Source organism: Sus scrofa, chromosome 11, assembly GCF_000003025.6.
Source record: "Sus scrofa isolate TJ Tabasco breed Duroc chromosome 11, Sscrofa11.1, whole genome shotgun sequence".
Classification (NCBI taxonomy): domain Eukaryota; kingdom Metazoa; phylum Chordata; class Mammalia; order Artiodactyla; family Suidae; genus Sus; species Sus scrofa.
In genome coordinates this window covers 32,972,135-32,997,228 of record NC_010453.5, presented here as the reverse complement: position 1 = coordinate 32,997,228, position 25,094 = coordinate 32,972,135, and the positions used below count along the sequence as shown (strand labels likewise).

The window sequence follows — 25,094 nt, the reverse complement described above, 5'->3', positions numbered from 1 at the left end:
AGAAAATGTACTTTAAAACATGCAATTTAGATAACGTTATTATTTTCATGGGTGCATTGTAGTTGCAAAGAATTTCTATAAGAAAAATTTCAGAGTGGAATTCCTGTCGTGGCCCAGCGGGTTAAAAATCTGACTAGTATCTATGAGGATATGGGTTCCACCCCTGGCCTCCCTCAGTGGGTTAAGGATCTGGTGTTGCCGAAAGCTGTGGCATAGGTTGCAGGTGTGGCTTGGATCCCATGCTGCTGTGACTGTGGCATGGGCCAGCCACTGCAGCTCTGACTCTACCCCTAGCCTGGGAAATTCCATATGCTGCAGGTGTGGCCATAAAAAGAAAATAAATAAGTAAATAAATAAATAAATAAATTTGAGTATTCTATGTAAAGCTTGAAAATTAATTATAGTAGCTCCTGCTTACTTAATACCTTCTACATGCCAAGTGCCTGAGAAAGAAAAGAGCAGTCCTTGACATTAGGGAACTAGTTGCCACTTCTAGCTGGGCCTCAGTGTTTTTAGAAGCTGGCCTGTCACTCGCAGAGAGGCCCTTTTTTTCTCATGGACACAACCAATCACACAGAATAGTGGCCAAATCACAATAGACTAGGAATAACTGCTTCTCCTTTGTCAGCTTTTGCTTCATTCTTTAGCCTGCCATCCTTCTACATAGGATTTACTAAGATACCCAATTACTGATCTGCCCCCAATCCCTGGCAGCACTGAAAACCAGAGTAACTCTTCTCACTTTACTTTGGAGGAGTCTTCCAAAATCATCTCACCCAAAGGTCAAGTACTTTAAGTCCTGTTGGGACTTAAGCCTCTTACTGAGAAACCCCATGTTCTCCACAGGGCAGGTTCTCATTCCTTAGGAGTGATAACCTCTACTTTTCAACTACAGGTGTTTTTCCTGGTGGTCTTTGGTGGGAGGGGCTTTCACAGACATTGCTAAGAACCTTACATATGCTCTCTTATTTAAGCCTGACAGGATTTCTGTTAGTTAGGTACTATTACCCTCTGCTTCTGCAGATGGAAAGGCAAAGAAAGAAATTTTAACATCACCCCCCCATCACATACCTAGTAAATAACCCCATTTTGATCTAATGGTAAGCAGAAAATACGTAGGTCCATGTAGGAAATACTTGCAGTTCTCCTGACCTTTCTGTTTTTCTCATCTTTCCTCTAAAGATCAGGTGCTCTTTAAGGACAGGGACTAGCACAGAAAGTTTGGTACAGTAAAAAGAAATGAATATTCAAAAACTAAAAAACCCCTGAAAACTGTAGAGTGGAGACTTACTTGAAACTAAGGCTCATTTTCTCAACCTCTGTGATAAACTCCTGAGTTCCTGGAGTTGTTTCTAAGTACTGAAATCAGTACTGCATGTTTACCCACACCACCTCCATGTAGTCAGAAGGTGGAAGCTTAAGGAAATAGTTCAAACAGAAAGACTGCTTTTAAGGGGGAAAGAAAGCACACTTATGTGTGGGAAAACTGCTTTGGCCTTGTAGCTTGACCTTGGCTATACACAATAAACTCTTCTGAATGCTTTCAGCTCAAGGCACTTCATTACATGCCCTTTAAGTTTTTCAACTCTTTGCTCTCGACTTCTCTTGCCTTGGCTCCTGCCTGTAATGCCTTTTATCGGAAGGCCCCACGACTCTTTTTTTTTTTTTCCAAGAAAATCTTTGCATCCTTCCTCTCTTCTTTCCGAATCTCCTCCTTCACACTTAATCTCTCTCCCTTTGTTCTCAATTAAATTTAAAAATAACTGCTATAACAACTACATTATTTTGTTGTTTGTGTAAGGATTTGCAAAGCACAGTAGACTGTGAGCTCCTTAAGGTGGTGGCTGCCTCTGCCACCTCTGGGCGGGCTCCCAGCACTAAGGCGTCCAGCAGGCGCTCTGGCAATCTGTCGAGAGGGCACCCTTTAGGAGCATCTTGGGTGCTGTGGTTCTCTCCCTCCTGGCACCCCTTCAAGTACAGATTCCAGAACTACTTTTCCAGGTGGTCGTCACACGCTGCATCCCAAGACGTGCATGGAGGGTTCGCAGATGGTTGCACATCCCAGCGCTGTTCAAATGGTGGTGCAGGGCGGATCTTGCCTGCCTCCCAAGTTATCAGGAATCCGTTCTTCAAATAAAAAAAAAAAAAACCCAAACAAACAAACAAACAAACAAAAAAACCCGGACAGGCTTCCTCCCGATCAATTCTTCCCGCTTCCCCAAACCTGATCCCACCCTGTGCCCTCAAAGAATTGCATGAACCGCCCGAGGCTCGAGCTGCCTACGAACGGCCAGCACAGCCAATCACATTTCTCTTTGCCCGGAAGGGGCGGTCCCCGGGAGTGTCACTGACCGCGCGGCGCGGGATTGGCTGGTCCCGGCGGTCCGCGACAGGCGGGAGTTTTCGGATGTGCTGGCGGCGGCCCCGGGAAGCAGCGGTTGGGCTGAACCTGGCTGGCTGCTTGGGCGGTGGGATCCGGAAGACGAGTCCGCCAGGGACCCCTGGGCTCCCTCACGTGGCTGGCAAAGCTCCTGCCTTCTTTCCTCTCCTGTCGCTCCAGAGCTGCGGGGAAGCATGGATCGGCACCGGCCACGGCAGCACCACCCGGCGGCTGAGGCTCCCTACCCCTCCTCCGCCTCGCTCCGCAGCTGCCGGGAAGGCAAGATGCCTCGCAGGAAGGGTCCCCAGCACCCTCCCCCGTCTGGCGGCCGCGAGGAGCCGGGAGAGAAACGCCCCAAGTTTGTAAGTTTGGCCTGGTGGTGGGGTCGGGCAGCTCTTTCCGTGCATCTGGGCTCAATCCCTGGTCCTTCTGACCAGGCTGACAGCGTGGGTGGGTTCACAGGGCCTATGTGGGGGCTACATTTTGTTCTAGATTTTCAGAGCTGCCATTCTCTTCATAGATTTACGACGGCAGGGTCCAATTCTATTTGGATCCTTTGAAAAATACACTGATCATTGTGGGGCTCCCAATTTTTTAAGGCTGACGCGAGAAGCAGTTCAAATGTATTGACGTCACCTAGGTGGGCTTTGCATATTTTAGGTTAAACTTGTCCTTCCCCCGCCTAGCGCCTGAGGGTATGAGATAATATCGAAGTGAATTCTTAGGTGAGAGTATTTCTTTTTCTGCTTAATATTTTAATCCAAGAAGAACTTTTAGAAGTAGATTATAATTTTCCAAGTTGAAACTGCCGGTTTTAAAACTTGGCGGGCCATGTGGTCATTGCTAAAGAATGTTTTGTTTAAAAGGGAAAGAAGTCGAAGTATTAGAAACCCGCTATTCTGGTTGCTTCTCTTACTCACTGTAACAGTCAAGGGAGGTGTGGTGATTAGCTCCTTGCCAGTTTTTTTGTTGGCATAAAGTAGTGAAAGAATAGGCAATGAAGATTGTGTGTGTGTGTGTGTGTGTGTGTGTAAATAAACATGTCACATAGCAGGTTGATAGATTTGGGGTGAGAGTAACAGAATTGAAAATTTAATACTGATCCCTCCATTTTACCTAGGAATATAGAAAAACATTTTTGTTTTTAGTGAAATTTTACAGTTCAGCGTGTGCCTTCTGTGAACAAATGGAAGTTGTTGGGAATGTAATTCAGGATACACAAACTAAGGAAATAAAGGCTTGTGGAGGAGTGAGTAGCTACATATCACAGTTAATAATAATGATAGATGAATAAAATGGAGAACAGAGCTATGAGATATTTCAGAATACTGAAAATGAGGGACAATGTGGATTAATTACACAAAGTTAAGTATTGAGATGCTATAGGAATGGTGAAATTTTGCAGGGGATCAACTATGTTATTGATAGTTATCTTGACAGAGCTGAGGAATAAATAAGGTAGGGTTAAATTGGCAATGAAAGATTCTACCCCACGTGAGCAGAATCCTCTGGGCAGTGACTTTTCTTCTTTTTATAGTGTATTCTCTGGGTTAATGTCATTCCATTTTGTTTCTGACTCCTGTGCTCCAGAACACATGAGGCATGATGTTTTTCTTTCACTCATTCTAGCAAAGAAGTCATGAAAACAGAACCTAAATTTTTAGGTTTAGTTTTCCTGAAGGATATATTAGGAGATGTGAATTCTAGTTGTCTGTGCTGTTTTTCATTTCTTAGGTATGTTAAAAGCCTTGTTGTAAAGACGAAAAGATATCTAAAGATAATACTTCTAAGCCCTAACCAATAAACACATTTAAAATACTGTGTGTTTTCAGATAGTGCTCTGATTTAAATTATGACTTTAATTTAGAAATAATTTGGATTCTTTGTAATCTCGTGAACTCTTACTTGCATGGTCATTTCTTGGTATTTTCCATTTCACTAATTCTGTCATCAGCTATATCTAATCTATTTAACTTGTTCCGAATGTTTGAATCATCAATTATTTTTTATTTCTGTAAGTTCCATTTGCTTCTTTTTCATATCTGCCTGGTTATTCCTTGTTTTTTATTGTTTTATTTCTTTAGCATTTCCTATTTGACTCTTCTTATTTTTGGCAGTTCTGGTATGTGCATCTTCGGACTGTTTACATTGACTTGCACTTGTGCAAGTGGCTTGGTCTCCCTCTATGTTTGCTAAGCTTTGTATTTTCATTGCTTTATTTTAAGCTATCTTCTAAGAGGCCTAACTGGTGAGACTTTTCTCTGAAGGTGACTTGAGTCTGTTTCCACGAGGAGCCTGAGGGTGCCACTTCCCTACTGGACTAGACTCTTAGAGGGCTTGGAGTTCCAGGCTCAGTATTCCAAACTCAAGGTAATCTTCTGAGCAGCTGCTCCCAGTCTGCCTACTTGTCATTGTTCTTGGTCCCACTCCAGTAACACTTGTTTATGGGGTGGAAGGTGATCTTTGGAGACTACCACTTCCTCCGGGGATCTCAGCAATGCCTCAAAAAGTGATTGTGCTGTCGTTTGGTCTGCTGTACTGCTGGATGTCAAGTCGGTTCTTGGCTTTCTCTCGATTTGGGATGAAGTGATGCTAATCTGAATCTCTTCAGGTCATTAGGTAACCTAGTTGCCTAGGGCAACTGTTTATGACTGGAACAAGTAATGCAGGTTGGTGATGGGAGAGGAGTAGGGATAATGTAGGTGTCTGGTGTTTGCACACTACGGAGCTGCAGGCAGGTACTGGAACTGGGGGCTAAACTGACCACTGGCTCCTGGTAAGAAGGCAGGAGCTCCAGCCCCCATTGAAATCCTGTTTCACTTTGAACCCAGGTAAAGCAGACAAACAGTTGCTGTTGCCTCTTCTTCTTCTTTTTTTTTTTGTTTTGTTTCTAAGGCCACATTATGCAGCATATGGAAATTCCAAGGCCAAGGGTTGAATTATAGCCCCAGCTGAGGCCTTGGCCACAGTCATAGCAACACCGGATCTGAGCTGCCTCTGCAATCTACACTATAGCTTGTGATGATGCCAGATCCTTAACGTACTGAGCCAGGTCAGGGATTGGACCCGCATCCTCACAGAGACAATGTTGGGTCCTTAACCTGCTGAGCCACAACAGGAACCTCCTGGTTACTTTGAATTATGTGTAAAAGCCTGTAGCATAGACCTTCTCCCCATAGGTGTAAGTACAGCAGTGACAATGCTGGATCCTTAACTGCTGGGCCACCAGAGAGCGCAGAGGTTTTTTTACCTTGTCTATTAACATCTGCATGTCTACTGTGTTTGGTCATTGTTAGTAATAACAGTTAACCCTTGTGAGCGAGCAGAGCACTGTTCTAGGTGCTTCATAAATTTCAGCTCCTTTAATCCTTATAACAATCCTATGACATAGCAGATAGTGTTAATTAGCCTTGTTTGCTAGAAGATGAAACTGAGGTACAGAGGTTAAATTGCCTTAGGTCACACAGCTGCCAGTTGGTGAGGCTGGGATTTGAACCTAGGCAAGCTGGTTCCAGCGTACACATCCTTAGACACTGTCCTGTATTTACTGTCCTGTGCCAATGGGAGTTTTACCCTTTACTGCTTTTGTCATTCAGGAACTGTAACAATAGTTAGTCATGGCTTTAATGAGTATAGAATTAGTGACTTCCTGTTAGAGGTTGGTTGTAAAGTGGGACGAGGTATTAGTGTGGAGAACTTTTGCTAATTGTACCGGGAACTTGAGAGTGGAAATTGGAGTGGGCTTGGTGAGAACAGTGCTTGCTTTGGGCCTTTTTGGAGGTGTGGCAGGCTGAGTAATGATTCCCGCCCCCCTGACAAAACGTATCCATGCCTTAATTCTTGGAACCTGTGAATATTACCTTATGACAAAAAAGGACATTATAGGCATTTTAGTTAAGACTTTTTAAATGGGGAGATTACTCTGGATTATCAGGGTGGACCTTAAAAGCCAACATATTTCTTTAGAGGGAGGTAGAGGAGATTTGTTTGACAACAGAAGAGAAGGTGAGGTGACTACAAGGCAGAGATGGGGGAGGCAGTCACATGTTAGAGCATGTCAGCAGCCATCAGAAACCAGGGAGACAATACCATTCTCTCATGGAGCCTCCAGAGGGATATCAGCCCTGGTGACACCTTGCCTTTAGCCCAGTTGAATATGTTTCTATTGTTTTAAGTTTAAGTTTGTGGCAATTTGTTATGGCAGCCATAGGAAACTAACAGCAGGTAGTTATGTGGATAACCACATTGAAAGGTGGGGTGCCACAGTTTATAAATACATGTTTTATGAGAACTATGAGATTCATTTAAATCTCTTCCTGTGGTATCATTTTATTTTGGAAGATTCATTTTTTGGGTGAATATAAGATTTGGAGTAACAACTAGAACCTTCATTCATCTGGAATAACAACTAGAACCTTCTGGAATAACAACTAGAACCTTCATTCATCTTGCTGTGCTGTATTGTTTTCATAGTTGCTTTAAAGCTAAGAAAAGGTGGAGGTGATTTCTGTGTCCCTTTTTGTATTTTTTTTGGCCATGCCTGCAACATGTGGAAGTTCCTCGGCCAGGGATCTAACCTGCGCCATAGCAGTGATGGAGCCCCTGCAATGACAAAGCCTGATCCTTAACCCACTGCACCGCAAGAGAATTCCTCTGTATCCTCTTTTTGAATTTATTTCTTCATTCAGTCCTCAGCTAACATGATGCTTTCAGTTGTCCTAGAGTTACTGGTCAAGAATTGGAGGTAATGTTCTTAGTTGAAGGCTTTAGGCACCTGAGTTTTATTCTTGTCAAAATTCCACTGAACCCATCAGGCACTGAAACCTTCATAAGGTAAAATCACTTTATTCTGACCAGTTTTCTAAGTACAATGATCTTTTCGATATCCGCGGAGATTGGCTCCAGGACCCTCCTTGGATACTAAAATCCACAGATGCTCAAATCCCTTATATAAAATGGTATAGTGTTTGCATATAACTTACACACATCCTCCATTAAATCACTCTAAATTACTTATAATACCTAATACCATGTAAATACTATGTATATGGAAACTAGTGTGCGGCAAATTCAAGTTTTATTTTTTGGAACTTTCTGAAATTTTCCCCCCAAATATTTTTGATCTGTGGTTGGTTAAATCCTCATATGCAGAACCTGCTGATACAGAGGGTTGAATGTAAATTGCCCTAAATCATCCCAGAGTTTCTTTTCTTTCTATCCTTCTAATAGAGATAATAGTCTACTGTTGTTAGTATATGATTTATCAAAAGAAACAAAATATATCAAATGGCTTTTGGGGAGTACATTTAGCTGCTGGCAATAGATGATATATGGTATTTATAACTTCTGTATCACTCTGGATCTTTTCTTTGTGAGTACAAAGGGGTGGGGAAGGGATGATTATCTTAGATTTAGAGCAAGGTTTAATTGCTTTTTTCAAAGACTCACGTCTTTAATTATGAAGCAAGCAAACTGACATACATTTATTGCACTGTGAAACTTTACATCTCATCTAGTCTGTCTGGTGGCAATTGCTTCTGAACAGATGTTACTGAAACACCTTTGTGCAGTTGGTAGAATGCTAAAATTTGTCATGCTTTTATTATTGTTGTCTTAAATTAACTCTACTTTATGGCATAACTTGATTGCTGTGTCCTAGAATCTTTATATATTTACTGCCTTATAAATTGGATTTAAAATTGCCTTTTTATATAGAATGTAAATTAACATGCATATAACTTGTTTATGCTTACAGAATAATACAAGAAAAAAACCTCTATGTATAACTCTAATGTAATTGTCTTTAATTCAGCACATAGTATCCTCCACACTAGGAATGAAATGATTGCTGTAGAATATGCTTACCATCACACTCTGCTTGTTTATCCCAGGAACTGATTTGGCTTTTAGATCTATAAAATATAGATTAAACATAACCTTTTACTTCATGAGGTATTAAGGATCAAAGCATGAGCTCTTTTTGAACAGGATCTACAAAGGTAACTCTTTCAATAGCAGCAGGGTGGCATCGAAATACCTTACCATCGGGAGTAATTTTCTCAAATAGCAAAATGAAATAATCATTATTAACTTAGGGGAGAATTTAAGAATTTCAGTAAGTTAAGTTTTGGTGCTGGAATATTTAAGTTATTAGCTAATTAATGAAAACTACCTGGAAATGCCTGCCATAGATTTTATTATTCAAATGATGTACTACCACCCTTTCTCACAGTGTTTTATTTATTTATTTTTATTTTTTTTTTATTTTGTAGAAGAGGCATTATGAATAATATTTGTGAGCAGTGACTTGTACCACTTTTAGGACTTGGATTCCAGCTCTGTTACTTTTAGCTGTGTGAGCTTGGGCGAGTTCCTTAACCTCTCTCTGTGCCTGTTTCCTCGTGTAAAATGAGGTTGTTGGGAAGATTAAGAGTTAATATGATGGGCCAAGAATGGTACTTGTTAACAGCATTGTAACCTCTGTGTAAATAGTTACCATTTTTAGGGTGGTGGTTGTCAGCATTGGGAGTGATATTAGTGGTAGTATAATTTTTGCCTAGATTTTAGGGCACTGGGGATGTTACATTGGATATTTGGAGAACTTTCCTATACTGGAAAATCTTAATTAGGCTGGACTTTTTCCTTATGACAAGGCAGAGGCATTCTGTTCCCAGGTCTTATCATGGCATGTCCGGTGACATGTGGATTGATACAGACTTCTGATTCTTAGGGCTGAGTGATCACAACAAGTCTCTGAAGCTTTCTGAGGGGTATGTTTTCATTTATAAAAGGAGGAGCATACACTATGAAACTTGGGTACCAAAGAAATGTACAAAAAGAAATTTGCAAAAGGAACAACTTCACATTTAGGAAAAAAAATTCTTGTGATACTCCAGTGTATATTTGAAAGATGATAAAAATAACATCACCGTATAGATTTCAAACTCTCTATAACTCTTTATGCTTATGGCTCTTTTACAAAACAGATTTACATATAAAATCCAAAACAAAACTATAAAACCAATAAAATAAAATTAACAACAGTAATTTAATGTGATTGATGAAGATGTTTTGTTGAAATTAAGTCATCACTGTTGGATTTAATAGTGGAAACATATGAGTGTGGTTTGCTGTTTTCGTTTTTGTCAACTTGACTCTGGATGGAAATGGAATCCCAGAGGCTGAGGAGGCTAAGCACAGATTGATGAATCCTTAGGTCTAGCTCCACACTGTTGGTAGAGGCCTGTCTTCTCACATTCCTGTTTTTCACACGGTCTGGACTCGAGGTTCTGAGTGAAGTAGTACATTCTCATAAACCTGTTTATGATAAAAAGAAAAGAGCCATATGTAATATAGTTTTAGGAAATTGTATGAGACTGTTGAAAAACAGCAGAAAGAATCAGAGTCAAGGCCACCAGCCTCTGCATTCATTTTTTTCTTGAAATGTAAACTTCCATAGCTTTGGGTACATGGATCCTTGAATAGTGCCATTTTGGAAATGTCAGAGCCTTTTGGAACTGAATTCTTCCTAAACGCAGGAGCTCCTGAAACCTGTGTGGCGTGATGTCCCTGTCAGTTGGCCTGATGACACCATATGCCACACAGATGCAGGCTGGGTTGCCAAAAGTCCCTGGTGGAATGTGGCTCTAGAATGGTTGTTCAGATTGTACAAGACATGCTTACTTTATTTCTAATGCTTGAGATAACCTTGGAAAAATACAAAGGAACTTGGAGGAACTTGGAGATGACTTAAGAAGTTAGGAGAATCCTTGAACAGACCAAGGTTTTGCACCTTGAGTGTTTTGTCTCATGGTGAGCTAAAAGTGATTAGTAAATATTTATCAGTAGCAAAGAATGCATACAATGTGCTTTGAAACAATTTACCTCTGAATGGTTTTCTATGGGTCAACATTTCCCTTGCATTCTTTAAAAGGTATATTTTATCATACAAAAGATATAGAACACCATGTACCTGCTGATCAGTAAGCTTCAGAAATGAAACATAAATACCATAGAAATGTTCATTTCTTCATTATTTATATCTCCTTGTAATCTTTGCTCTTCATTTCTTACAGGGCTTTACAATTTTTTTTTTCAACTTTGATTAGTATTTTTTATGGTGGGGGTGTGCTCCAATTTATGTCTGTTTCTTTCCTCTAAAAATTGATCTGTGAATGGAATTAGTATCCAATAACTTTCTAATCTCTCCATCTTTGAGCATCATGACCCATCTTAGATACGGGAAAAAAGGGATGCAGTAGGATTTAATGTATCAAATATGTACTATGCACAACCTGTGTGCTAAGGGCCTTGGGGGTATACTCAAGTATGATCCACGTCAGACCTTCATGGATTAAAGATGGCTAAATAACCTGTTCATTGCTCTCCAAGGAAATTATTGCTAATTCTAGGTCATTCTAGATGTTAAAAAGAAAAATTCCATGCTTCTTTTGGAGTTGAGATGTAGAATTTCTTAAAACTCTCAGTAAGATATGTGGATTAATCTAATTGTATGACCCATAATATTACATTTTCGTGGCTAATTTTATTGTGAGGTATCTTCCCAGGATGTGTGTTGGGGAAGTTTATCTTGTAATTGCTGCATTTTACCTGTTTATTTGGACATCATAAAAATGAAACTTTGTAACATTCAGTTTTTAACCAGGATTTCCAAATTGGTGACATTAATTATGGACTGTACTATACTGTTAAACTGCTTTTGTTTATCAAAACCTTGGCTAGAATGCAATTCATAATGACAATCACAGTTTACTTCTAATGAAAAGTTTGACAGTCTGAGAAATGAACATGAAAAATAGAATGCACGTAATCTACACTCAGAAATTCAATGTGACAGTTTCATTTCTTTATAAAAGGTGATGGTCTCCAATTAAAGCCATGTTCTAACTGCACTCAGCCTCTCTCTGAGGGTATTAATTTGCTCTTATTGATATGTTATCTTGAGCCTCCTTTTGGTTGCTTTATGCATATGTTTGTAAGCTTTTGCAAGTCACCTCTCTCAGTGGTGCGTGGTATAGGCTTGAGCTTACAGTAGGAGTGTGCACACTTGGCTAATTGAAAATCTATGCAAAACTACTCTTGTAACCTTACACCGTCTGGTTCGTTAATCCATTCATGATTAATTTAAATTTAAATGTTATTGATATACCCTAAATGTCTATTTTCTTTTTATAAAAGATTGCAGTGGTGGCGTGCAAGGGCGTGTAAAGACTACCAGAAATACATTTGGGTCATTGGAGAACTGAGGCTTCCTCCTCAAGCTCCTCCAGGGGCCTGGCAGCATGGCTTTAGAGCCCGCCTCACTGCCCCTCCACCTCCAACCACTGTGATAAAGAGGGCTTGGCTGGATTCAGATGTGACTGTATGTCCTTGGGCAAATTAACTCCTGTGCCTCAGTTAGTCTTATCTGTAAAATGGAATAAATAATCATTGCACCGTGAGGATTAGTTGAAGCCTGTTCTGATAGCTTGGGCACAGAGCCTAGTAGTTAATACATGACGGCTGTTTATTACTATGGCTCTTTCTGGATTTTCAGTGGGGTTAGGTCCCGATAAACCCATTTTAAGTCAAAAGTATCATAAAGTCACAAATGCATTAAATAAGCCTAGTGTACGAAACATTATAGCTTAGTTTAAGTTACTTTAAACACTACCTTGGCCTATCATCACAGAGAAAAGTCATCTAACACAAAGGCTATTTTATAATACAGTATTGAATATCTAATGTCATGTATTGAATACTGTATTGTAAGCGGAAATCAGACTAGTTGTTTGGGTTCAGACCGAGTGTTTCTCTCGTGATTGCATGGTTGCTCCCCTGCCCAGCATCACAAGAACGTACCCTACTGCCTATTGCTAGCCTAGCAAAGGATCAAAATTTAAAATCTGAAGTATAGTTTCTATTGATTGAGTATTGCATTCACACTATTGTAAAGTTGCAACTTCTTAAATAGGGGACTGTCCAACTTTTGATTCTTTTTTGAACTCCAAAGTAGGGGAGAGCCTGTCCCTATAGCGTTGACTTCTCTTGGGCTGGTTATCTTGAAGGGCATGTGACAGGATTTCAGTTATTTACAGTGTTTTGACCCTTTACCCTGTTTTTCACCTCCCTTCCTCTCCCTCCCTCCATTCTTGCTGGATACTTGCATTGTGTTCAGGGACCTGGCCTTAATTCGAGTGGGGAACACACCAAGAGGCTTGGTCCCTGGACATATTCCCCTCCTTTCTCTTTCATCTAGACTCCATCCCCTTGGCCTTACCTCTCTTTCTCTGTTAGCCTCTTGCTTGCACACTAAACACATAACCCACAAAATAACCCAGGATTCCCTTTAAAACTAGATGGCTTCACATTCCTCGCCTCCTTAAACCTGACATAAGGTAGAATGTAAATCAACAGTAGAAGCTCTTGTCCCCTTGCCCTGTGGCTGACCTGTGTTGCTGCTTCCTAGTGACAGCCCCTCCAGCTCTGTGAACTGAAGCCCTTTAGACATCAGGAATCTATGGGCCCCTGATTAGCGGGGTCTGTTGATCACAATCATTATCACAGTAGCCACACTTACTCAGTTCTCTTGGTGGGCTGGGCACTCCTTTAGTCACTTACCTCTAATATAGTGCTTTGAAGTAGGTAGCTCACTACCCTTGCATTACACTTGCTGGCACTGAGGCCAGGAGAGAGGTTTGGAGACATTCTGAGATGCTGTAGCTGGGAACAGGGATGGGGGATGCAGACACAGCCAGGCTGGCCTCAGAGGCCTGGCTTTGAGCTAATTCCTTGGTTACCTCCCTTTTTTATTTCTCTCAGCATTTATGCTGAAACTGTTATCACTTTCTTTATCTTCTCCATGGGCCTGATTCCTTTTTGTTGTAAACAGTTTTTTAAATTGAAAAAGTAATGCATAAACCTCTTAAAAAATCCAACAATATGAAAGTTCAGAGTGAAATTCACTGACTCCCTAATATCTCAGAGCAGCAATTCAGGTTTTCCCCATACAGAGGCAGTGATAACTTTTATTATTTTCTTTTGGAGCCTTTAACGATATTCTTTGTGTATGACTGTGTGTGTGTGTTGCACCCACTTGGTACAGCACGGGAACATGCCACAGCATTCTCTAAACTGATCTTAGAATTGGTTTCTCGCAACCCTTCACACACACCTTGATACTTTCTTCAGAGAGAAAATAAAGGCCATCTTGCTTGAACTGGCTCAGTTTCCTGCTATTGCAGCTGTAATCTTCTTTATTTGCAACTCTTCATCTTTCCCCCTCCAACATCCACCGAAAGAAGTATCTGTTTTTCTATTCTAGGTTAATCCCTTTGCCAATGATCTTGACCCAGTTCCATTCCATGAGGCTGTTTCATTCTTCAAAGGCTCCATCCTGTAGGAATACTAAGATATCTTCAAGCTAAAGGAAACAGTGGAAGCAAAGCCAGACTCCCTTTCCAGCTTTTCCATGACCCTCTGCCCCTCTCAATGCCATGCTCTCTTTCTTTCCCTTATAGCCAATTCTCTGAATTAGTTGTTTTCATTTCTTCTGTAAATATTTGAATGCCCTTTATACCAAGGGTAGCACCAGTGGATATAGTTTGGTCTCTGACTTCAGGAGGCTTCTGTTCAGTTTTGCATGGAGAAGGGCAGTGCAGACCTACAAGTGTGCATTGTTACCGGGGAATCTATATTGTGTCATTTTTAAGGACTCAGGCTATGCAACTAACCTGGGTTTAAGTCCTGGCTCTGAATTTAGTAGCTGTGTGACCTTGGAGAATTGCTTTTATTGTTGTTTATGATTGCATCTATGAAATGGGAACAGTAGTACTTATATTAGAGCTTAGACACGATGTTTCAATTTGCTATACTGGGGATTAACTTGTAAGTACTAGACGGCTCTTGGCTTGCTGCTGATGTTATGACGGCATGGGCTGAGGGTAGAGTGTGCTCATAAAGGAGGGATTCAGACACCTCCCACTGATTCCTCAACCTTGTCCTTGCTTCTGTCATTCCACTGAAATTGCCTTGGCAGATCAACGACCACCAACCCAGTAGCTGATTTTAAGCTTCATGTTACTGAACTTCTTCAAAGTATTAGCACTGACCTCTCACTTCTTCAAACCTTTGCTGGAACTTGTTCTTCTCTTCTAATCTTTGTTCATCCCTCTTCGACACTCTTAAATTAGTGTTCCAAAATACAATCTCTTTGATTTTTTTACTTTATACCTCCTTGCAGCATGAGCTCATTCATGTCATTAGCTTTTACTACCACCTATATCAGTGCAGTTCAGTACAACTTTCTGCAGTGATGGAAATGTTGTTCTGGTGTGTCCAATTTGACAGTCACTAGCCACCTGTGAATTCACTGGGGCTGCATTTTTAATTTGATTTAATTTGAATTGCCTTATGAAATAGCCATATGTGGCAAGTGGCTAATGCCAGACTCTGGCCCACATTTATGTTTAAAGGGACTATTTGTGGCCTCAGAGTCTTCCTCTGTTAAGTCAGACTGCTTTCAAATGATGTGACAGTGTTTCATTTTGTTTGTTTGTTTGTTTTTTCTCTTGGATGATGTGCACATCTTTTTCAGGCAAAGATGATACACTTTCAATCTTTTTTCTCTTTTCTGTTCTGCATCCGTAATTTCTACTAATCTGTCCTCCACCTCGCTTATTCGTTCTTCTGCCTCCTGTATCTACTGTTGCTGCTTCTAGTGAGTTTTTTATTTCAGTTATTGTATTTTGCATCTCTTCTTGTTTAAGTGTGATATCTTGTATCTCTTTGCTCAGTGTTTCCTGTAAGTTATCCATCTTCACCTCCAGTTTATTTCCATGTCTTGCATGATCTTCAGCATCAACAGTCTAAAGCTTTTTCCTGGAGGCTGAGAATCACGTAGCTGATTTTCTGGGGTTTTTCCTTTCTCCCTCATCTGAGTTATAGTTCTCTGTCTTTTCATTTGCATAGGTTTTTGGTGTGGTGACCTTTTTACAGATAGTAGAGTTGTAGCCTCCCTTTCTTCTGGTGTCTGCCCCCTTGTGGCTGAAGTCATTATGGGGGCTTGCTGTAGGCTTCCTGATGGGAGAGGTTGATGCCTGCCCACTGGAAGGTGCAGCTGATTCTAATCCCTCTGGTGGGTGGGGCTTAGTCTCTGGATGGGATTAGAGGCAGCTGTGTGCCTGAGGGGTCTTTAGGTGGCCTGTTTACTGAGGGGCAGGGTTGTGATCCCACCTGGATTGTTGTTTGGCCTGGGGCTTCTCAGCACTGACTGACAGGTGGAGCCAGATTTTCCCAAAATGGCCACCTCCAGAGAAAGGCATGCTGCTGAATATTCCTGAGAGCTTTGCTTTCAATGTCTTTCCCTCCCGACAAGCCACATTTACCTCTGTTTTCCCAGGATGTCCTCCAAGAACTGCACTCAGGTTTGACCTAGGTTCCTATGGAGACCTTGCTCTGCCCTGGGACCCAGTGCACGTGAAAGTCTGTGTGTGCCATTTAAGAATGGGGTCTCCGTTTCCCCTGGTCCTGTGGTGCTCCTGCGCACAAGCCCCACTGGCCTTCAATGCCAGATGCTCCAGGGGCTCTTTCTCCCCATGCCAGATCCCCACACGTGAGAGTTTGATGTGAGGCTCAGAACTCTCACTCCTGTAAGTGAGTTTCTGTGAACCAGTTAGTTTCCAGTCTGTGGGGCTTCCCACCTGGGAGGTATGGGTGAAATCTCCCCTTCTACCTCTTGATGTGGCCTCCTCTTTTTCTTCTGGAGTAGGATATCTTTTTTAAGGTTTCTGGTCCATTTGGGTGAAGAATGCTCAGTCTTTAGTTGTGAATTTTGTTGTTTTGAGGAGAGAAGTTGAGCTCCAGTCCTTCTATTCCGCCATCTTGATCCAGTCTCCAAAGATGATACACTTACATAGCCTCTGAAGATACACCCCCCCATGATAGGTTTATGAGAAAAACAGCATCAGTGATGACAGAAACAGGCATGGGATCACACCTGTTAGAATGGTTGTCATCAAGAAGATAAGAGAGGACAAGTATTGGTGAGGATATGGGAGAAAAGGGAAACATTGTGCACGCTTGGTGGAATGGAAACCAATTCAGCCACACTGAAAACAGTATGGCGGTTTTTCGAAAAATTAAAAATAGAACTTATGACTCATCAGTCAGAGTTCTGGGTATATATCTAAAGGAAATGAAAACTACTATGCAGTTGATCTCAAAAAGACATTTGCAGTCCCATGTTTATTGAAGCATTGTTTACACTGTCCAAGGTATGGAAGCAACCTAAGTGTCCATCAACAGATGAATGGATAAAGAAGATATAATATTTATGCATATATACACAATGGACTGTTATTCACTCATGAGAAAGAAGGATATATTCTCTCATTTGTGACAACATAGATGGACCTTGAGAGCATTATGTCCAGCAAGATAAGCAAGAGGAAGAAAGAAATTTACTGTATGATATTACTTTTCTGTGGAATCTGAAAAAGAAGAGTGGGGAAATGTGTTAAAGAAGATAAGCTTTGGGGAGATGTTAGAGGGTTTAAACAAAATTAGAAGATAAATAAGGTTTGGAGAGCCAATGTATAGCTCAGTGATTATAGTCAACAGTACTATATGCTAAACTTTAAAGTTACCAAAAGACTAGATCTTAAATGTTCTCACCACCAAAAGGAAATGATAATTATGAAGTGACAGAGATGTTAGCTAGAGCTGCTGTGGCAATCATATCGCACAATGTAAATGAATCAGGCCAATGCATTGTACCTTAAACTTACACAATGTTGTGTGTAAATTATATCTCCATAATAAAAGGAAACAGGTACAGGAGTTCCCATCGTGGCGCAGTGGTTAACGAATCCACGAATCCGACTAGGAACCATGAGGTTGCGGTTCAGTCCCTGCCCTTGCTCAGTGGGTTAACAATCCGGCGTTGCCATGAGCTGTGGTGTGGGTCGCAGACGCGGCTCGGATACCGTGTTGCTGTGGCTCTGGCCTAGGCCAGGGGCTACAGCTCCGATTCGACCCCTAGCCTGGGAACCTCCATATGCCGCGGGAGCGGCCCAAAGAAATGGCAAAAAGACAAAAAAAAAAAAAAAAAAAAAAAAAAAAAGGAAACAGGTATAGTAGGATTATCTTTATATCCTCACAGGACCTAAAGACTTTGCATTAGGTTATTAGGATCACTGGGGGCCTTCCTGTGCCTGTGGCTGTCAACTGCTGACTTCCCTTGTTGACTTGTTTTATTAGTGTGCTTGAATGGTGCAATAATCAATAGGAAACTGTGTGCTTTCAGAAGTCTGTAACAAATATACCCGGGTTATTGCTAGAGAGTCATTGTTGAAGTCGCCTTGGTATTGTTGGAGGATTGCCAAGGGCAGTTTAGGCTGCAGTTGCTTGAGCTTGCAACGTGACCACGGAAATTGGTGTGTTCAGAACCTAGCTTGTGACATAGAATGTTATGTGTTGAATTTCACTGTGTCATCAGGTGATACAGTACAAGTTTCATATAGTATTGGACTGCTCTGTATCTAATCCCATTCAAAGATTTCTCTCTTCAGATTCCCCAAATTTCTTTGGATGAGACATGCAATGAAAAGTATTAAGGTTTGGAACTCATATATTTCAGCATGTGTAGCCCTGGCAAGACAGTTACTTATATTATTTTTTGAATCACTGAAAAGGGAAAATAAGTAACCCAGGTTATTTATTTTTTTCCTCTAGAACCATTTGAATTGTAAACTCCTGCAGGGAAGACACTGGTTTTTATATGTCTTTATATGCTAGGCTGGACATACTGTCTTGTTAGCTTTGATGCCCCATAATGATATGATACCTTGCTTGGTTAGTATTTCCAAAAGAAATGTACAGCTTAATCACATTTTATGTACAGTACTCAGACGGTGTGTAACAGCTGACACTGTGCTTTTTTGTCCCTTTTTCAGATGTCAAGTTTGTAAATATTCAATCAGTTTTTGACTCATTTTAAGTGACAGACAAATTTAGAGGGTGGTAATGAAAAGTAGTGATCAGGAGTTCCGTCATGGTGCAGTGGTTAACGAATCCGACTAGGAACCATGAGGTTTGCGGGTTCCATACCTGGCCTTGCTCAGTGGGTTAAGGATCCGGCGTTACCTTGAGCTGTGGTGTAGGTCAAAGACACGGCTCGGATCCCGTGTTGCTGTGGCTCTGGTGTAGGCTGGTGGCTACCGCTCCGATTAGACCCCTAGCCTGGGAATCTCCATGTGCCATGGGAGCGGCCCCAGAAAAGGCAAAAAGACCAAAAAAAAAAGTAGTGATCAAATTATGCAAGAAAATTTAGTGGTGATTTAGTTACTTAAAGAGTTCATACATCAATAATTTAAAAATTATTTTTAAATTAGCTTTTACCCTATAATTAATTTCTGACCTGAATATGTGTGTGTGTGATTTTTTTTTGAATAGTATTTTGAAATATGGATATTTCTGTGGTCTATGTTTAGTATGATTTGGAAGGATATGGTGTATAATGCTAGTGGAATGTACTTAAAGCTTAAATTCTATAAGTAATAAGAAAGACAACTATTTGTTATATTTCTGTTTTACACTTAAGCAACTTTAAAAAATAAAGCAGGAACTCCCTAGTAAAACATATTTTTGTGTTAGTCAATTTACAGAAACTACAATTCCCCCACCCTGCTTCTTATATTCACTCACCTCAACTTTACCATAAGACCTTTTAGTAGGAGTTGTAACACTTAATAACCATCCAATTTGAGTTATGCTGTCTTTCTGTTAAGATTTCCTTTCAATTTCTTTGCCTCATAGACAACTCAGAAACTGGTTCATCTCTGCTGAGTCTTCCTCCCTGGGTTTGATAAGAGCTGCTGCCCCATGGAGTGAGGACTGAGGGGCGGGAAGGGCAATGAGCCAGGGTCTTGTAGTCACAGTGACCAAAGTTCCATTCCTAGCCTGGCCACTCACCCGCTCTGGCAAATCACTCTTGTGACACTCAATTTCCTGATCGCTAAAGGGGGATAATGGCTAATTAGTAGGATTGTTTGGTGCATTAGTAATTACGGTAATGTCAAGTAAGTGGTGGTTGTAATGATGATGAGGTGGTCTTTATAGGGTGGCTACCGAGGGATCTGTTTTGCATTTTGGGTTCTGCCTGAGTCAAGGTCTTTTTTGGCTTAAAGGAACATACATTATCTAGTTTAAGCTTAGAAATGGCAATTGTACAGATGCATGGGACTGTCTCCTGGGATCAAGCAGAGTAAATTCAGCTGGTCCTTGCTTGGATGGGGGCCAGAACTGAAGGCTGGCAGTTTCTCTCATTACCTTTTCAGAGATCATCATCTCATATTGCTTCCTGCGAGGTGTTTGTGCCACTGTTGTATCTCTAAATCGTGTGGCTTCTAGAGCTTTGATTTTCACACAACCATGCCCAGAACCTCATAGTTCCAGGTATACATATAAGCTCTTGGTTGTAATTCTCATCTCTGAATCCCAATTCCAGATTTCTGGGAGAGTGAGGATGTGATTGACTTCACTTGGATTTAGATGTTGTGTGCTTCCTCACACCAGCTGTGGCAGGGCTAGCTCACAAAGAACAGTAAAGACTGCTGGTCCCACGTCTGTGACATTGAGAAGGGACTGTGTGCCTGAGACAGATAAACCAACAGGTGTCTGCCATGTCTTTACATGTGGGTCTTTGGAGAATCAGTTGATAGGTACTAGAAGAGTAAGTTCATAATAGCTTGCCCAACTTAGTGGTTTCTAGCCCTGGTTGTATATTAGAGTCACCTGGGGGAAGCTTCATACGTTCTTAGGGCAGGCTCTATCTTTGGGTATTCTGATGAGTTGCATTTGTGTTAGGAAAAGACAACAAAAACTTTTCAGGTGATTCTCATATGCAGACTGCAAACCACTGGCCTAAAATGGTATGTGATATGTGGTACTGTGGTACGTCTAGGAGTTCAAAGATGAGGGAAACAAGGTCCCTGCCATGTTTAAAGAAAGAAAGGAAGAGAAAAAGGACATACAAACTGCAAGACAGTGATCAGTGACCCGAGGGAGTTGTAATCAGAAGAGCTATGGGCAACAGAGGTAGAGTTATCATTTCCTGACGGTACTGAGGGTTCACAGCCCTTATTGTAAATTTACGTGTGCATGTGTGGTACCTCCTCAGAGTGTTTGCTTACCTCACATCTCATTTTCCCCTTCAGCTGTCAGTCTCCTGAGGTCCAGGCAACATGCTAGCTGTAGGGATGGTGTTGGGGAACTGCCACTGCTTGGAATTCTCAGCCCCAAAGAAAAATGAGAGCATGTGAGAGGCATATATGATCCAATACAGTTGACACTCAGCAAAGCAGACCTGCAGGGAAAGTGGATTCAACTGTTATTTACTGTTTAAGTTGACTACTTATAATAAGTTCTTTTTTTTTTTTTTTTTTGCCTTTTTAGGGCTGCACCTGTGGCATATGGAAGTGCCTGGGCTAGGGGTGGAATCGGAGCTGCAGCTGCTGGCCTATGCCACAGCCACAGCAACATGGGATCCAATATCCACATAGCTGCCTCCTTAGTCCACTTCCAGTCTACTCAGATGCTACCTTCTCATTCAGGCTTATGCCAACTCCAGTTCTCACATTTAAAGTTGCAACCTCTAAAACTTGCAAAACCTCCAAAACCTGCTTTCTGGGTTTGCCCTACTTTGTGCCAGTTTTCATTTTTAGCAGAGTACTCATTACCTTCTAACATCCTTTGTAACTATTTTACGTGTTTCTTGTCTCTTTTCCCAGTAGGAAGTAAGCTCCTTTAGGATAGGAGTCTTGTTTTATTTACTGATAGATCCTTTGCCAGTAACATAGTTAATGTTTAATAAACATTCGTTGAATGAAAGAATGTTTTAGGAATCTCTCTATAAGAAGGAGGAATTCTGTATTGCCAATTTTACCTAGATCATGACTAAAACTTAATTTCACTTTAGTTTTAGATCATTGCTATAATGTTTGCATGTTAATTAGCAAGTATTTAAGCATATACAATTAGCAAATAGAGATTCTGTGTTTTCTCGCTCTCACTATTAAACACCTCTTTTATGGTGCTTATTCCACTGTCTTGTGTTTTGGTTATTCACTGCTCCTTTGGTTATAAGCTCATAAGGGGCAGCGACTCTTTATATTTCACGTAGTGTCTTACATGTGTTGGCAGGCTAATTTTATGTGTGGTAAAAAAAAAAAAAAGGATTATGAGACTAGATTTTAATGGAAAAATCATGTCTTATTTCTTATACTTTGGTATTATGTCTTCATTTGCATTAAGGGATTATCCAGTGAGTGGTATTTACCTCAGCATTCTCAAGATGGCATGTGATCGTTTACATTTACAATAAGAAAAAATGATAGATTTCTTTTATTTCTGACATTAATAAGTGTCATAAAATAGAAAAATAAAGCTAAGTCAATATATTATTGTTGCCACCGAAATTGAATTTGTGTCAAAAGGATTTGTGCTTGTGATGTAGTGATTCGTATATTTTTCTTGGAATTAAGTCTCTAGAAGGTGACAACATCAATAATTCACAAAACCAAGGAGCCTTTTGAGATTGGTTAATTTATATATGTGAATTAGAAAACAAATGAATAATGTGCTTAATGTATTCTGACATATTTGAAAGTATTCATCAAAAAACCCAGCCTATTAAAAAGTCTGTTCACAGTATTTATTAGATTTTTTTAGATTTTTATTTTTATCTCTTTTACGGCTTCATACATACATTTTATTTGGAAAGGAACTAATCTATATTTTCTGCCTGGTGTGAAAAGTAACTTAAAACATCCATAGTATCTTAAAGATCCATGGTAACTTAAAAAAAAAAAACAACTTTTCTCATTATAAAAGTAAATACACTCATTCTAGACAACTGAGAAAATACAGAAAAATGTGAAAAAAATTACTCCAAGTCCCGCAATCCAGATATAAAAAATTAACAATAGTTCCTGCCTGATTTTTCCCATAAATATGTATATTAATGAAGTTGGAATTATATTGTATATGCAATTTTAAATACAACTTTTTTTCCTTGTAACATTGTTTATTATCAATTTCCCAATGGCAGGACTGTAATTTATTTAATCTTTTCCATTTTCTTGGAAGTTTTAGGTTGGTTACAATTCTAGCTGTTTAAAATAGCACTGTACTTGTTGGCCATCTGTATAAATTCCTTGGAGAAATGTCTATTCAGGTCTTTTGCCCATTTTTCAATTGGGTTGTTGGCTTTTTTGCTGTTGAGTTATATAAGCTGCTTTGTATATTTCAGAGATTAAGCCCTTGTCAGTTGTATCATTTGAAACTATTCAGAAAGAGAAAGACAAATACCATATGATATCACTTATATCTGGAATCTAATATACAGCACAAATGAACCTTTCCACAGAAAAGAAAATCAAGGACTTGGAGAATAGACTTGTGGTTGCCAAGGGGGAGGGGGAGGGAGTGGGATGGACTGGGAGCTTGAGGGTAATAGATGCAGACTATTGCCTTTGGAATGGATAAGCAATGAGATTCTGCTCTGTAGCACTGGGAACTATGTCCAGTGACTTATGATGGAGCATGATGATGTGAGAAAAAGGAATCTATACATGTATGTGTAACTGGGTCACCATACTGTACAATAGAAAAAATTATTGGAGAAATAAAAAAAAATTAAAAAAAAAAAATAGCTCGGTAGTGATACATGTTTGTGTACAGGCCTCTTATTTCCTAAGTATAGATTCTAGAAGTAGAATTACTAGGTTAAAGAGTAATTACTAGTAGAATTCCTAAGTTGAACATAGGATTTGTTTCACCAAATTGTTCTCTAAGAATTATCCAAATTTACTTTCATCATGGTGATGCTAGAATGTCGACAAATAAAATCCTTCTCAGATATATATGAAATGATGCTGTGTGATCCAAATGATTCCAGGTGCTGTATGAGCCTCTGGAATATCCAGTCTAAATTTGTGTCTTGGACATGACATCTAAGAGGCTGAGGCACTCTCAGAAAGAGTTAGTAGTTGGATAAGCTTCAAGGTGGTTCTGGAAGCTCTGAGACTGTTTAAAATTTTTTACCGCTGATGCCTTACTTTTCAGCCTTCTCCAGATGATGAAAACGGTCTTGGGGTCTCATGACCTAGAACCAAAACTACTTGTAAAGGGGTTCAGAGATCTGAATTACCTTTTCCTGGACCCATTGCTGAAGAGTTTTTGATCTGGTAGTTTAGGTGAACGAAATTGGCACAGCTGAAGAGAGTATCTTAAAATAGGTATGAAAGCTGTGTTACTAGGATTAGTTGTTATATTTTCCCTTTGAAGGAAAAAGAACACTAGAGTTTTACTAGAATAAAATATGGCTTGTTAGGTGTTCAGCACCTGTGGTGCATAATCCAGGTGAGAGTACCAAGTAGCTATTTGATAATTGGTTTTTCTGGAGAGTGGTTGTTTTCCAGCAGTTATGTTGCAGTCTTTTTATCCTTTTGAAAACCTTGTGCCCTCTTAGAAATGAATCTTCTTTTCATGTCTGTAAATGCTTGACTGATGCCTCTTCCGGAAAGCTGGTCTTTTAATAAAGAATGAGTTACGGAGAAGGGAGGCCTGGATTCTTGGAGCGTAAGAGATGGATCATGGGCACTGGACAGATGTTTATCTTCCTGAAATGGGCAAGATTATGGTTTTGAGTAGATGAACAGATTAAAAGATGCTACTGAGCTTTTTCTGATTCTCACCTGTGCTAACCTCTCCTCTCTCATTTTTCTCCAACTCAAACTTAAAAAATGACCACAAGAAGAGCAAGGCAACTTAAAAGCTTTACTTTATAGTATCAAAGATCAGCTCTGCTCTTGTCCTTAGTGCTGGGAAAGCTTGTGTTATTTTTGGACCCTTCTGAGATGTTAAATCTGGAGCCCTTGAAGAACAATATTTTCACATCTACATGTATTGTGTGGTTGCTGGGGAGAGTTCCCTTAGATCCATCAATAGGTGTGTTTAGTGTCGTGGTTGCTAGTAGTATTACTTCATATTTCTACGGTCTTTATAATTGGCATGGACATTAAAATAAAGACAGGTGTGGAACCAGAAATGGTGCTAGGTTAAAATACATATTCATAGGTATGTTGGTGAAAGGGATAATCTGGCCTTTAAAACAAAACTGTGAGCAAGATCTTAACATATCCTCATCTACCACAGATTATGATTAAGACGAGACTGAGCCATGCTCTTTTCCCTGAAGGTAAAACTTTGTTGTGTTGGTCAGAATCTGCTACTCATTCTGTCAAGCAAATAGTGTCATGTCCTGATCTGATATGAACAGTCTTTGATAATTAGGCTTATGAGTTTGATTTATTGTATTTAGTGGGGGACTAAGCATTTCAATAAATGATGCATCTGGTGCTTCATCCTGGACGCTAGAGATTGTTAAATTCTCTTAAATCAGTGCCAATCAGTGCCTTTCACTTCAGGGCAGTAAAGCCTGTCTCAACCATACCAGCACTGTTTCCTACTTCTCTGAAATCCTCTGCTGCTTCTCTGCACCCTTCTTTTCATTTGTTTCCCCCTTCTTTTCATAACCAATTTTATGTTAATTAATTAATTTTCTTTTTATGGCCGCACTTGTGGCACATGAAAGTTCCTGGACTAGAGGCTGAATTGGAGCTGCAGCTGCCAGCTACACCACAGCTACAGCAAC

The 25,094-nt window shown here is 40.3% G+C and overlaps 1 protein-coding gene across 2 annotated transcripts in view; it reads left to right on the top strand.

Annotated features, from left to right (window-relative positions):
- The window catches only part of DIAPH3 (diaphanous related formin 3), a 502,120-nt gene continuing 479,400 nt past the window's right edge, over positions 2,375–25,094 (top strand). Inside the window, exon 1 of one of the 2 annotated variants that reach the window (XM_021065648.1) lies at positions 2,375–2,742. In XM_021065648.1, the coding sequence (XP_020921307.1) occupies positions 2,575–2,742 (168 nt within the window). In that variant the 5' untranslated portion in view covers positions 2,375–2,574. The remainder of the gene's footprint in view (positions 2,743–25,094) is intronic. The other variant, XM_021065649.1, reaches the window with a different exon arrangement.